The sequence below is a fragment of the Desarmillaria tabescens genome (genome assembly GCF_030435595.1).
Source record: "Desarmillaria tabescens strain CCBAS 213 chromosome Unknown EV420scaffold_39, whole genome shotgun sequence".
In the NCBI taxonomy this organism is placed as follows: Eukaryota; Fungi; Basidiomycota; class Agaricomycetes; order Agaricales; family Physalacriaceae; genus Desarmillaria; species Desarmillaria tabescens.
Genome location: NW_026848338.1, coordinates 194,629 through 210,047, shown reverse-complemented (window position 1 = coordinate 210,047; position 15,419 = coordinate 194,629). Strand labels below are relative to the sequence as shown.

The following is a 15,419-nucleotide window of genomic DNA, read 5'->3' as shown; positions in this document are numbered from 1 at the left end:
GTGAAAAGCATGATGATGGCGACAAGCGTTGTGCATCACTGAATTTATCCTGTGATCGTCAAACAATTGATAAGCGAGAGGTTACAAGACTAGCGGCGAACCAAAGACGGGCACGGGCATCAAAACAGGAACTGGTGTCCTGTGGTGCTAGTCAGTAAATTGCTTTGGTCAGAAACTAAGTAATTAAAGTGCGCAATTTTAATCAGTATATATACTGAAAGAAGAATTCATGGATCGAAGCATGGGAAACTTGTAGATAAATGTCTTTGCTATTCATACTACTGAAGAATCTTGTTCGAGCTCTATGATCGAAGGAAAGATGAATCGTTTTCCGCTGTGGAGATTTCGGAGTGTGTCTTCACTCAAACGAATTCAGCACGTAGGTCTAGTTAGAGTTGCATGCACTAGTACGGAGTCCCGCAGGGAATACCGTCATGGCCCGATGTATACGGTGCAATGCTGGGTAGAAAGATGACCCGGACATTCTGGCTATGCCAACCATTAAGAGGACTTTTCAGGGCCGCAACTTTCCGCATGGTCGTAAGGAGTCATAAACAGGAACATTATACATATTGTACTTCAATTTGCCGATACTTTTGTTGTCTGTTAAAAGCTCATAATGGCCATCGACGGCAGGGATGATTCTATCACCAGAAGGTGACCGTGAATTTTGAAACAGTTAAACTGTGTTATTAATTTTGTGGGAATATTCAGTTTTTTTCTTCTTCGGCCATCACAACCATTGACGCGCTTTATACCTTCCAACAATCTGTCGCTCTTGTCGGCTTCAAGGAATACGATGTCTTCGACAAAATTCAAGTACCTTGCTTTCTTCCTCACAGCATGCTAAACGTCGCACCCCAACCTTTAAGGTTGAAGATGATTTCTCCAAGTACACTTACTGCTGCGACCTATATGCCAAGTACAACCATTGCTGTCGCTTCAATAATCCGTCTCGGTGCTTCGCGGATCTGCCGTATGGTATTTGATTCACAGTCAAGGAAGATGGATCTCAGGAAAGTAATCAAGCGTAGCAACTTGAAGCACGGTCTCCTCGGTCCTGTCAAAATTCTTTCCTTGAAGAAAAAATCAATGCTTGTCAACTGAGAATCTTGTGAGGTGGTAGGGTGAATCTGACTGTGTTTCCTTTCCTACATGTGTAGAAGTCCGCATGATTCTCGAGCGTTGGCATCGGCGTGTCTGGCGTTATCTGGACAGCTCATACGGCAACGCTCGTCTTCTCTGGATACAATGCAAATTCAAAAATGGCAATGCCGGCTTCTGTGAGTATTTAATCTTACGTCTATGTATGACAGTGAAAAAAGATGACCACGATCAATGAATATTTTCCTTCTCTTGACTCACTTTGACGTCGACGATGTTATTGCGGGGTAATCTTGTTCGATTACCGGCAACCGTTCGGCGCCTTCCTCTTCACGATGATCGACAGGGTCAGACTAATTTCCGCGCCAAAGTCCTGGAGTTCAAGCACACCGTTTTGGTTCCTCGAAGTAGGTTGACGATAGTGGATCGGGTTTGCTATGGGACTACGATCGCATCGATGTGTGGAATAACAACAGCCATGAAGTGTACAGACCTACCAGCTTCGGCAACGAAGACATTATCTCAATCAGCGTCAGCTCCGATGATGCCGTGAACATACCGACCGATGGTAATGCGCTTCTAGACGAGATATGGTATTCTATGATACACATTCAGTTGCTTTGCATGCGGCTTCGACTTCGTTGCTGCAGGCCTGCATGATATCTTTTTGTTGAGATGTCCTCCGAAAGCATCTCAAATGGCTTCTGCGAGTAAGGGAAGACAGACGTCTGCACAAAGATAGTAAAGAATAGAATATTAGTCATGAGTGCTTGTATTCGCCCTTCGTTATTGGGACTTTTGCTCGAGGACAGTCGAGGACTCGCGTTGAAGCCGATCACGAGTTCGTGTGAACATATTGTCGGAAGTGGGAAGTCCAGGTTGAAATTTTGCTTTGTCGTGTACTAGGCATACAGATATTTGTTGTTTTTCCGTGCAACGTTTCTGTGTCAGAGTACATCAGACTTGTGAAGAGGAATGAGAGTAACGATGAGAATGAAAAGTCGGATTGGCCTAGTGATGGAAGTGACTTACCAGTAGGATAAAATAAGCGAGAGTCGCTACGAAAAGCCTTCCTCCAAGTCAGTATTCTAGGTGACCTAGGGTCGAGGACTGAGAAAACATGCTGTTTCCGCCATGAGACATATGTATTGATCACGATTCCTGAAGGAGTCAACCCAGAAAGAGCATTCGAGCACATGATTTGCAGTGACGAGAAGGCCATTAATCCCACCAATTTAGGATGGTATCATAGCGCTGTAGTCCGTATCCTACGGGTGAATGTCACGTATCAAGAAATGGCGTATGTGTCGGTTCATGTCCCTTACCAATAATTGATTCCTTAGAATTCAATAATAATAAGTCGAATCATCACAGTGTCTCCAAGTTTTTCCGGCTTACCTGCCTAGCGTACCGGCCATATATTCCGTAGTCTGTATAGGACGACCGTTTGCATGTTATTTGTAGATAGCATGGTCTTGAAGCCGGCGGAACAAGCAGCGAACCCGAACGCGAGGACAATCTTTAACGGGCGTACGCCATGGTGACCGCCGTCCAGCTGGATGACGGGGATTAGGGTCAAAACCTTCTTACATTGGACGCTAATAAGCATAATGCCCACATTTCAGAAACGAACTGACCGGTATCTTCTGTCACGTACTCGGCATCACGTTAACAGTACCGAGCGACTATACAAAATAGTCGTAAGCGAAAGCAAACGACTGCACGACTGCATTGCCGTGATACCAAATGCACCGATTTCGGAGCCAGCCGTTTCTAAAGCCCAATACTAGGACACCTGACTTGGTATTGTTGCCGCTACCACCTAGAGCTGATCGAATACCCATACGCAACAAGAGCTACAAAGCACAAGGTAAATGAGATGAATATTCTCGTCATAGGTGCTAAAAAGGCACGCAATGATCCGAAGGCAAATTGAAGGCGCGTTATATTCAGTTTTCATGTTTCCGAGCGAACTTCGTGATCTCCACAATGCCCGAGGGAATAATCAGGAAAACCAAGAAAAATTAATTGCCGCGATGCCTAACAGTACCAAACAACTGGTGGTCATTCATTGATTGCGAGTCTGCGACACGGATGATGGGACAGCCGAAGAGATGGTGGTTGACATTGTGACCAACGTGACACCTTGTGTGACCTGCAGTGACCGTTCTCCTATCCTCGAATTCGACTCACAACCATAGTAAGTCCTTATATTAGCGCTAGACTCTCTATTCATTTCCTTGATCAGGTTTGACTCACTATATTCAATTTTGTGCAAGAGAATCGTTTTGAAATCGGTGCTATTGGCAACTTTCAAGGTGCGCGCTCAAAATGTTAGAGCTAACTATCTTGCTCACACCTACTGCTAGCGTTTTGGTACCCGACGAGTCAATGAGTAATGCTTGATAGCGTTAATTCGTGCTGCCTTGGCACAGGCGGGCGGGTCAGTGGGTAGATGACCGGTTTTGACGTAGGAGAACTTTGTTCTCTTGTTGGTTTCCCCGCTAACTTGGAATTGAAACAGTCGGTTATAGGAAGCCACTGGAAGATCCTAGAGCCTTCGCTCAAGTTCAATGACTCTTCGTAAAGCGTGCACTGGTTGATGACTAGTTTTCGGAGGCTCTGGCAGTCCTGGACGAGATAGTTGAAGGACTGCGCGTCTGGGAGGCCACAGTTTCTGAAGTCGAGCATGTGGAGAGAAGTGAAGGATAGAATTCTGGCCCACATGTCAACCTGGAAGCGAGCACCACCCTTCCGCGTTATTGAAATCATGCCTGGCTATTCGATCAGGATATGGGACTTTTTTCATCTCTACGAGCCGTGGGATGCGAGGCATGATATCTCGTCGATTCAGGAAGAACGCGTCATGGGCTATAAATTCGCGGTAGCGGTCATAGCGAATGTGTCGGTATAACTGTGTGATACCTATGCCGTGGAAGACTTTGCATGACTGTATGACATGTAAGACGTCGCTGCGTTTGTCGAGAAGCCCGAATATCTGATTGAGAGTTTCAGTTGGGCGAACTCTCATGGTAGTGGGTGGTGGGAAGAAATGGAGGAGGTTCAAACCAGACAACAATTGTTGCACCCGACTTTATCTCGTGGGAATATTGCCACTCAGGTAGGTTGCCCTTTAGACCTCCATTCGTCTTGTCTCATGGAAATTTGACATTAGGCATGATAATATTATACGGCGCTGCGACAAATTGGGAGATTCCCTCTCCAGAAAACCGCTGTTCGAATCGGTGGTATGGAATCGAGCTTTTTGGCACATCTTCAGGCAGCAGCTTCAAGTCCTTTCCTTGGTCCTTTCAATCAGTTACAAAAGCATGTAATCTGTAGACAAGTGATAGCGCTGTAACTGACATTGTCTTTGCTATGTTCACGTAACATCTGCACCGAATATCGAAGATGATTTCAGATCATGCAAGTAACATTTTATCGAAGTTCATCGACTCGCACGCTGCGGTTTTAATTCTTCCAGCGGTTCAAGTGGGTGGGAATAACTTTCAACATTTGGGGGCATGGCCTTTCCAATTGCTTTCATGGCTTGCTGTCTCACGGCGCGCCCTATCCGAAATGCCCACACGTGCTTCTGCACCATCAATTATTTCTCTGGCGGCGGCCGAGCGTTGTTTAGCTGCAGGTTCTATCAAATTGGGTTCGCTTCCTTGCACTCATAGATTCCCACCGATAGATGACTGATACCTTCATTTACAGATGCCCCTTTGTTTCTCGTATATAATACGCTTGTAGGTCTACTCAGAGTGCCCTGACACTACCAGCCGTTCATGTCTCTCTTTCCAGTTGCCAACGATCCTCCTACTAAGCTGGGCATCTATCGTGTCCTGTCCTCTCGCGCAGGGGTGAGAGTATCTCCTTTGGCCCTTGGTGCTATGAGTATCGGTGATAAATGGGGGCCGCATGGTATGGGTTCGATGCATAAAGAGTCTATGATATGGGCGGAAATTTCATCGATACTGCGAATGGATAGTAAGCAACTGGCCCTTTCACACAACTCGTTTTCTAATTCTCATGCCCTATAGTCAGGACGAGTCATCCGAATAGTTCATTGGTGAATGGGCAGAGAAAAGAGGAATACGGGATCAGTTGATCATTGTAACGAAGGTAAATTTGTCTCATTTACTCCGTGTGCAAGGACTGACGAGGCTCCTTCGCAGTACACCACAAACTACAAACGGGGAAACGACGCGATCGCACAAAAGGTTAACTACGTTGGGAACAACACCAGGGCTATGCATCTTAGCGTGGAAGCGATCTGAAGAAACTCCGTACGTCGTACATCGACATTCTATACCTTTATTGGTGGACTTCGATACCGGAAGTCATGGGCAGCCTTCATAATCTCGTCACTGCACGGAAGGTTCTCTACCTCGGCATCTCTGACACTTCCTCGTGGGTCGTCGCCCTAGCTAACCAATACGCCATTGATCACGGAAAGACCCCATTCGTCGTCGATCAAGGTAGATGGAGCATTTTGGACCGCTCGTTGGAACGCGAGATCGTTCCCATGGCCAAAACATTGGGTTTGGCGATCTCTCCCCGGGGTGTACTCGCCGAAGGGAAGATGCGCACGGATGCGGATGAACAGCGACGAAGGGAGACGTGAGAGAAAGGACGCATGCTGTTTGGCCCGAATTAGGAGCGCACAGAGCTGGAGGTGAAGGTGTGTAGGGCGCTGGAGAAGGTAGCTACAGAGATCGGTGTTGGGGACAACATCACAGCCGGTGAGTCGTAATTACTTTCAATTTTATGCTTTCTGACAAACATTGGTGTAGTCGCGATCGCGTATGTCATGCAGAAAGCACCCTATGTTTTCCCAATCATCGGAGGCCGAAAAGTGGAACATCTCAAGGCGAACATGAAGGCGCTGGACATCTCGTTGTCTAAGGAACAGATTGAGTATTTGGATGATATTGTGCCTTTTGACCCTGGTTTCCCTACGACGGCGATTGTGAGTTTTGTTTTACCATCTTTTTTGGAATTTTGGTCTGATGGAGGGTGTAGGGTGACGGAAGTAGTTACAATATCTTCCTTGCGTCGACCGCCAAAATGGCGAAACTACCAACCTTGCAACCTATCAAGCCCTGATTACTTGTTGCTTTGAGGGGTTGACGCCTCCTCCCTGCGTTGATTACATCTGTAACTCATGTACACACTTTTTCAATCAGAAATCAATTTTAGTAGCTACAAAGAAGAATCAAATTTATCCATCCCGTTTTTGTCGTGTTCACAGTACAAGAAATTGGGCACTATCGCTGCGTATCGCACCATGGCATCCTGTAGTTTGTTCGTATCAATGTTACTCCAAGGGTTCCACTTTCTGGAGCATCCATTTCATGGGAGGTGAACTTAACCCACTCCTCGGCGAGCTAAAGTATAGGTGACTAATACATGGACAGAATACCTTAGGAGGGACCTTACCGACCAAATCGAGCAGCTCGGCCGTTGCCGGACGCATGTTCCTCTTCGCGATCATCTTCTCGCCAAGGATCACGGCCTCCTGCTAATGGCAGCCATTAGTTCTACATACCCTGGGATATACTGCGTTTGGTCTCGTCCTTTGATGAAGAACGCGATATACGCTCTAAATTGGTAGGTGTTGCTGTTACAGCATCGCAAATAGGATGCCAGTGTCTTAGAAGACTTTGCATAGTCTGAACGACATACAGCTTCTGTTGTAAGCATGATCACGGTGGTGGATGTTGGAACGGAAATGGAGGAAATTTGCACAACGATTGCTACGTTTTGATTTGATCTCATGAGATTATTATCGCCCAGGTAGGCTGTTCTCGGATTCTTCATTCTCTTTGTCCCATGAAAATTTATTTAACATTAGGCGGGATACATTATAATCAACGAATACTAAGTATACACGAACTACCAATAATGGAGCATCCGTCGCCTGCGCTGCTGTTGTCTATTGACTTCTATCGGCTCCGGATCCGTTACAAAGAACTACTTATCCTCCTTCCTTGTCGACTTTCGGCTTAACAATCTCTCATTTTTCCACTTCACCTCCGTCAACGTAGGGCACGCCTTAATCCACCCCGCCATCAGCTCCAGCACCTCTTCTGACGCTGATGGGCCTAGCTCTGCCGGCCAGCTCATGTGATAAAAATCGACGTCGAGCGCGTTATATCCTCTGTGGGATATCAGGGAATGAATGGATTGCGGGTTATAGATATGCAGCGTCGTCATGTTGCTCATGTTGCTGAAGAACATAGATGGCATGCTCAGGATAGCGGACTAGGATTGCAAGTCAATCAAAAAAACAAAACTCGATTCCTAGGATGACCGACACACCTCATCGGGGTACCCTTTATGATACTTGATCTTCACCTCTCTGACGCGTCGGAAAAGATGCGAAATCGCGTACAGAATTTCCGTATCCCATTCCTGGATCGTGATGTCCAGCAACATCAACTGCGGCCTATGGCTGCCAACCTTTCCCAACACGCTCGACGCTTGCGATATGCTAAGTGTCGGATCGTTGGTCCCTAGGTGCTTCAACGGACATCCTGTTGCGGCGATGCCGGGAGCTATAGCAGCTGGACCCTTGTAATTCGCCAAATGACTCAGCGCCCCAGGTCGCAACCGCACATCATCGGATGTGAGCTCGGCGAAGCCAAGGAGCTCGAGTGCATTGACAGAAGCACATTGCGTATTCAGGAAAGCAGCGATGTCGTTGCCCATCCTCGGGTCGACCACTGTATCGTTGATGAGACGGAGCCGTAGCGTCTTGAGATTGCCAAAGGAGATACCACCACTGTGTGGCGTGCGGTTGGCGAGGAATGCACAATTTCTGTCGTTCAAATCGACGGTCAATGTGCGAATGGAGCGGACTGTAAGAAGGCGGAGAAAGGAACCGGCTTCCCTGTCACTGCGCGACGTATCTTCTTCCCATAGCCGGTCGTACACGGTATTTTCGCCCAAGAGAGACAACTCCTCTAACGGAAGCCACGGAAATATCCCGTAACTCCCGTTGAAATCCAACGGCTCCTCCTGGAAGACGCATGCCTCGATAGAGGGTTTGCGAAGGCTCTGACAGCCTTGGAGTAGATAACTGAAGGACTCCGAGTCTGGGAGAAGGCAGTGCGATATGGAGAGCGTGTGTAGGGAAGTGAAGGAAAGCAACCGGACCCATACGTTGATCTGGAGTTGGAGCGCCTCGTCGTCTTCTTCGTGATAATTATCGCTTCTCCAGACCCCCTGAATAGAATGCTTCAGGACGTTGTCGAGGGCTACCGACCGAGGAACGTCGTACATCCCATCGTGTGCATGCTCCCAAAATGCCGTATGGGCATTAAAGCTTTCGGGGTTGTTATATTGAATATGACGGTACAACATCCAGATGGCGATGTCATGAAAGACGGTGCATGTTTGCACGACGTGGAAGAGATCGCAGGGACAATCGAGGTGCTCGAATATCTGGATGAGAGTTTCGGTTGCGAGGACACTCATGGTGGCGGGTGCGGGGCTGGGGGCAGTTGTAGCCATGGTCAGTCGTGGTCGTGGTTTTAGGCAAAGCAAAATTTCCAATCACGAACGCGGGTACGAATATGTGGGAATAAATTGCTATGCTAGGTACGCGACCGTGTCTCATTTACCCCTCTAAAACTGTTTTGACGTTCGACATATAGCCTTATTCGCATTGATGAATGTCCGCGATTGTATTGGTGCCTCGTTGGTTCCAACGACATGATAACGGTTCATCCTATCTAAGTCGAAAAGAAGAGTCAGCAAGAGTCTCAGTCCGGGTGCTTATGTATCTATTTTTGTATGTTCGTGCTTCGGTTCCTGGGCCTGAATGTTTATATTATCCTCCACCACAGTTCGAATTTGTAAGGTCATTTGCCTGATCGGATCATCAGGAAAAACCCACTTCGCTACATTGTGGTATGTAGGCTATGTAGCGCAGGTAGCGCCGTAGCACAGTCCCCCATATGTAGTGGCCTGTAGCAGACCACTCAGAGTACGTAGCAGCCTGTAGCGGATGATAGTGCCCCACTGAAGCTACTGTATCGCAACCGTATCAGCGCCGTATCCTTACATACCAAGAATACTCTGGCGAGTACAGCCCATGAGATGATGCAAATCAATAGATTAGAACTAGCTACTACACTGGTACAGCTAGTACAATGTCACCCGCACTAGACCACTTTCAACCTCCGATTCCTGGCCAATCTATAAGTACCGTCTCAATCCATCCCGCGGTCGCAAAGTAGACTTGTGGTTCTAGCGACAGAGACGTGAGTAGCGGTCAATAAGAGCCAGGCAAAACAACTTACGATGGCGTGGGTTTGCTGGGGAGGCCCTTCAGGGATGGGGGTGACAATGGCCGGTTCTTGGGCGAGGCGAGACATCGGTCTTTGGTAGTTACAGTCGTTGTGTATCTGTGGCTTTTTTGAATCCTGGGGACAATGATATAAGCATAATCAATGTTGAAACAGTCCAAGGTACATACGTTCTAGTCTAAGACATCGATAGAACAATATTCTTATGAAAAGCACGAAATCAGCGACAAAGCACAGCGTTATGGTTGAGGCACTCACCAGCAACCTTAAGTACGAGACATCCTACCCAGATGCTGCAATACAAGTCCGTGTCAGAGTGAGTCAGAGAAATAGTAAGGGCACACACATTGACAAGTAGCTATAATGTTCAAAGCCTAACCATGCAACATGCCTAGGGATCCAAGGAGCGCAAATTCTGTAAGGAGATTCATCAAGTATGAATCAGCTGGCTGCATCGCTAAGAGAGAGGAAGATAGAACCATAAATGAGGAAAGAGTAAAGGGGGAAGAGTGGGCGGAAATGGAGGAAAGGAAGAAAGGTTGGTTGGATTTGATCGAAGTCCAATGGCGTGATCTTGTTGATTACTATGCACGTGCGCAGTCGGAGTTTCAAATGGACTTGCAAATTTCTGCCACTCCGAGTTCTCGCTGCAGTACACACTGCGGCTAGATGGCGTCCATCGTAACTGCTCCATATGTTGTGGGGCATAGATAAAGCATCAAGCATCATTGACCAGTCCTCCTCTCTTGGCTGGTCGTCTGATAAATAAGTTCCTCCAGAGTCCAGTCTGACAGCTGACACAACCGTTGTCTGCTTTTATTATCAAATGGCCTGCATAAATACTGACCGTGATGGTAGTATTATGTAGCTTCTGCTAAAGGATACTGCTATCTACGTAGTCCCCACCAGTGCATATGGAATGCTATGTACCGCTACGTACTACTGAGCACCCACTACAGCCGCTACCATACCTACATAGACTATGTATACTTGAGTGGCAGATACGTAGCAAAAGGCTTTTTCCTGATGCTCCTGATTCGAGATGAGTTACAATAGATACGATGCAGTTCAGTGTCGAGCTCTGCCGTGGTCGAGGACATGCGTGCGGATGTTATCGACCAGTTGACGTCGAAAGATTTTTCCAAACCCTATCTTACCAGTGAGTGATTATCATTATCATTATCATGATTATGGTGAATCTGTATAAAGATCGACCAATCATCATCTGGCGTCAGCTGGGGATCCGTGTTCCGCCGATCTTCAAGCTTCAATTCCATAGAATTCCATCCACCTCTGCGTGATACGTCATTATATAATATACACCTTCATTGATCTAGACTCACAACCATCGATGAACACTGGTGATCTGTGGCCCCGCTCCAGGATCTGGCTCAAAAATCATGATAGATTGGGTTTGGTTTTTGCTCAAGGCTGTTGTGGAGATCTCTGGCACAAAATTTCCAACATGTCTTGAGCTGCTAAATTGCTGAAGTTACAAGTGTTGATGATGGGCTATGAACGTTTCGACTATATGAAGCTTCAAGTTTCTGCATCCTCTGCTCATCCCAACCTCACAAAACCTTACACTCATCCTTGATGTCATCGGAGAGCGAAACCCCGAACCTTACTGGCGAAGACGTCTCAATAGTCTTTGCGGTTCTCAATTCTTCAATGAAATAATCCTCTTCGGTTTCATACATGGTAATAATCTGCTGTGTTTCCCCACATCTGATGAAGAATACTTTAGGAATATATACTTGTATTTTTGCCATAACCTTATGGAATACCTGTTTGTCCTCTTCTTTAGCATCGGTGCGGTACCGTCTAACCATCCTTTTTAGTTTCCAGCCACCCATCCAAAAGTGGCACATCTAGGGTTCTCATGGTTTTCGTTATTATCCTCCTTTACCTCATGACCACGATTAATTTTTCCCTCCTTTGGTTCTTCGTCCGATTTGGTTTCATTGACAATGGTCAAGATGCTTTGAGTGTCTTCATGGGATTGACAAGCTTCAATAGTCAGTGGACTATCACCCAGGTAGGCATGGGTGTCACAGGGACCATCAGTACCATCATCTCTGATGGGACTCTGGTAAGTCCATCCCAACTCCTCGTCTTACCCTTCAAAAAAGCCAACTTACAAATCATCCTAGATTTGGTGCTGTTTTATTGTTTGGGGTGGCTGCTGGTTTATTGTCATCCTTCCCATTCTATGTCTAATCGCTGAGACTGGTACAAAGCTGTTACATATTAAAATTGGAAGCATTACTGACGTCTGTCAACTGTAGTCGCTAAATGCTTTCAAGTTTACCACAGCTATCACGATAACATAGAAAACGCCAAACTTTCCGAGTTCGTTGCCTTGATTGACTGGACGATGATATACCTGTCCCTTGTCCTTACCACCACTCTAATGTGCACTTTGCTCATAGTATACCACATCTTGTTGGTAGGAGGAATTAAGGCAGGTCTGTGATCATACTGTGGTGTTGTGGAGGTCGTCGTAGAGTCAGCTGCACTGTACTCCGCTGCATTGATCATCTACATCACCTTCATCTCACATAATACGCTGGGCACTTATCTCGATGTTATCATGAGCTCGATTAAAGTGGGTTTTCTCCTTGAACTTGGAACGAATTAATTAACTGGATATCCAGGGTATTTCCCCCACTCTTATTGTTGGTCGTGTCACCACTGGGCAGAGGCTATAGTGTCCATTCGCTACAAAAATTCCCTATAACTATAGTGGAGCGACTTTTGTAAAAATCCCTATAACTATAGTAATGTCAAATTATACGTATCTTGTAAGGATGCCATCACTTTTTGATTCCTAATTATACGTATCCCTTGTAGCAGTCTCACCAGCCCTAGCTAGGTCCAGAAACTGTTGCCGTATGGCTGCCAAGTTAGGGTCCATGGGCACTGGATTGGCGTTCGTTGCTTGGGCCCGAAAAAAAAATCACAGCCCAGAAAAATAATATTTAATGATTTACTATTGCCACCTGACCCATGTGCAGCCTATTTTGGCTGGATGCGCCCGTGCATACTTGAATGTATAAAACTGTGGAAAAATATCATTCCCAATGCGGTAGCAGCTCTGTCGGCTTTGAAAGCTGGGTAAAATTCTGCATTGCACATGGATTATTTAGGCTCAGTTTAATTAAAATACATTTATGTGATATATAAATGCTTAACAGAGTCTAAATACTGTCATTCAACTGATACACAAACAGGAAAATGCCCCTCTCACCATGGTTGGAATTTGCCAGATGCACCCCAATTAGGGGCATAGGACAGAATACCCTTGCAATCCCGTACTCCTAGGGCTTTCTGTACCTCGAAAATATGATAGTCATATCTATATTTCATGATTTTACATTTTATGCCAATAAATTAGCCTTTAATTCATGTTTATTCGACCAATAAATGCGAATAATGGTGAGACAATTGTTGAATTCAACTTTTACAAAAGTATGCAGCACAGTGTGCATCTAAATAATAATATAACAAATGAGAAAAAGACTTCCTGTGTGAATTATCAATGATACAAATGCATATATGGATCTGCCCTGAAGTGAATATATTATGAACACTCGTAGTATGCAAAACGAGCTTGTGAACTTTCGTCTGATTCTGTTTTCACTTCTTATGCATGAAACGGTATAATGGTGAGACTATAAGCAGATCAGGGTGGATCGGACCATTATTTTGACTTATACTAGACATAACCTTGCATTTTCAATGAAAAACATACCTATTGAGATGGTGCACAAATATATAGAACTGGTATTTGCTTACAAGTGCCCTAAAATGTGGGGCAACCAATGTAAATTGAGGATTATCATGAGATGAGGGTATCCTGTTGCATTAAAAATTATATATACACAATCCTTATACCTATAATACAAGATTCCGATACGCTTTGGGGCATCGGAGAGTGTACATCGAGCAGTGGAAGCATCCCGATGATGCATTCCACTCGGTCGATCACTCCGGACTGCACAACCGTACCGTGATTGAGTGGCTGTGCAGCACCGTTTTCTGTTCCTCTCCACCACATCCACTTCCTTTCCTGCCCTCTTGCTCGTCTGTTTTGCCCATTGTCATGGGTATATGGTATGTTTGAATTGTTTTTTATACTGACATGTCAAATTTAAGTCTTTTTGGCATATCTGGCAGCCCCAAGATCCCTGGGTAGTGACCATTTCATCCTCACCACACGCTTAAGCCCTCACCCGAGGCAGCACTGCCAGATATGACCACAACACTGTACGTTGACGACGTGACCCATGCATCCCTGCCATTGCCCCGATACAACCTACATTCTGCCGCAACCCATCCCATGCCCCCCACACGCGCATTGACCTCGATCGTCATTGGATATGCAAGCGCGGCATGATGACAACACAGGATATCACTAGGGTTTCCGTATCGGACCTCATCATGCAGCGGGATGGCACCTGTAACAGTAACAACCACAATGACAATGATGACGGAAAAGCCAGGAGACTTTGAGCATGATGAGGGTTAGGGTGGATCTTAGGCTAGGGATGTAGAAGGAGACTGGGCAGCATACTAGGGAGGAAGGGGGAGAGTGGGAGGGCAGGATGGAGATCGGGCTGCTGACATCTGTTTGGATGTCAAATGTCCTCCAAGACATGGGGGATCCAATGGTGGTCTCCATTTTCTCTCATGAGCCCGCCGTGATGTTCATTAGTGCCATTGATCCCTAAATCGCTCCCTAGCTCATCCCTAGCCCATGCCGCCTATATGTTAATTTATTTTTGTATTATATAGTATTTTATATTTATTTATTTGTTTTACAATGCTTTAATTGTGAATACTAAATATTTTATTACTGATACCTGTAAATAGGGAGTGCAAGAGCAGGTGGGAATTGGTTGGGCACGTGGTGGGGAGAGACCAAGAAATGGATTGCATGTGAAAATTCATGGCTACGTATAACTTCGCTTTCTAGCGGATACATGAATTTGACAGGCCTATAGTTATAGGGATTATTACAAAAGTGGTTCCACTATAGTTATAGGGATTTTTACATAGAATGGACATGAAGGGATGCTGGGCATGCACATCCGAATGACACATGGAAGGAGAGCCATCTGTCATCACTTCATTTCGGCAATTCTGAGCATGCTCAGATGAGTACTACAGGCGGCATCATGCAGAGTGTAAATCTTCCTGATGAAGAGGCTAACTGTTATGGTTTATTCATTTCTTTTCATTTCATTTCATTTCTTACGTGTTCATGCTTATTCTATGATGCAATTCCTACCGGACGATTCTCACAGTACTATTTTTAGTCTAGTCATCGTGTATTTAAGTAGTGCCTCAGCTGGCCTAAACCCCAGCTTCGGCTAAGGTTTAATCTACCCATCATCGAACTCCTTGTTTCGCGTCTATCTCGTTCACAGTTGACTTGTCTTTTCGCCTTTGACCTACCAGTGTATCAACTACCGAAGTGCGAGTAGTGATCCTGGTTTGATCTAAGTCGATTCGAGTTGGTTGTTAACATTTAGCCGAAGCTCGCCAACCTATCGCCCAGCGCCACGTCAGAGAACGAACGCTGCCCGACAACTTTTAAGAAAAAATAGAGGCTACACTCGTCATCATCGTCACAGCAGTCCTCATCTGGTCCACTGCATTTCCAAGACCTGGACGAGCCATCGTCACTACAACTCTTATCGTCACCTGGACTATCCTTGTATTCCGGTCTCTCCCTCGATTGTCAATCGCCATCCTTATCTTCATCACGGCAAGGTTGGCAGTCTGATTCCAACGACCAATCTGAGGATCATAATCTACATCCTCCGTTTATCCTCACTGCTGGCATTAAGGAGCTCGGACCCCTTCTCCGTGGACGAAGAATCTTGGATGACCACTGAGGCAGTCATCACCAACTACGAAACCGACCTCTGGCTGGTCATCACCCTTTTAATCGCACTCTCTATTCTCACCGTACAGCAACTGGTGTACCAC

At 45.9% G+C, this 15,419-nt stretch overlaps 3 protein-coding genes across 3 annotated transcripts; 2 read left to right on the top strand and 1 right to left on the bottom strand.

Moving 5' to 3' along the window:
* Positions 1 to 4,895: 4,895 nt before the first annotated feature.
* On the top strand, positions 4,896 to 6,509 carry EV420DRAFT_1750764 (NADP-dependent oxidoreductase domain-containing protein; the record flags this gene model as incomplete). Its single annotated transcript, XM_060480340.1, has 7 exons — positions 4,896 to 5,097; positions 5,155 to 5,179; positions 5,264 to 5,330; positions 5,372 to 5,730; positions 5,800 to 5,852; positions 5,904 to 6,079; positions 6,133 to 6,509. The coding sequence occupies 7 exons, from the start codon at positions 4,896 to 4,898 to the stop codon at positions 6,214 to 6,216; spliced, it is 966 nt and encodes a 321-aa protein (XP_060326777.1). The 3' UTR covers positions 6,217 to 6,509.
* Positions 6,510 to 7,083: 574 nt separating this feature from the next.
* Positions 7,084 to 8,625, bottom strand: EV420DRAFT_1647094 (uncharacterized protein; the record flags this gene model as incomplete). The annotated part of the gene is made up of 2 exons (XM_060478003.1): positions 7,084 to 7,374; positions 7,432 to 8,625. 2 exons carry the CDS (start codon positions 8,623 to 8,625, stop codon positions 7,084 to 7,086), a joined length of 1,485 nt encoding a protein of 494 aa, XP_060326776.1.
* A 2,709-nt stretch (positions 8,626 to 11,334) lies between these two features.
* EV420DRAFT_1483254 (uncharacterized protein) lies at positions 11,335 to 12,133 on the top strand (the record flags this gene model as incomplete). Its single annotated transcript, XM_060469953.1, has 4 exons — positions 11,335 to 11,514; positions 11,876 to 11,890; positions 11,920 to 12,030; positions 12,080 to 12,133. The coding sequence occupies 4 exons, from the start codon at positions 11,335 to 11,337 to the stop codon at positions 12,131 to 12,133; spliced, it is 360 nt and encodes a 119-aa protein (XP_060326775.1).
* Positions 12,134 to 15,419: the final 3,286 nt, after the last annotated feature.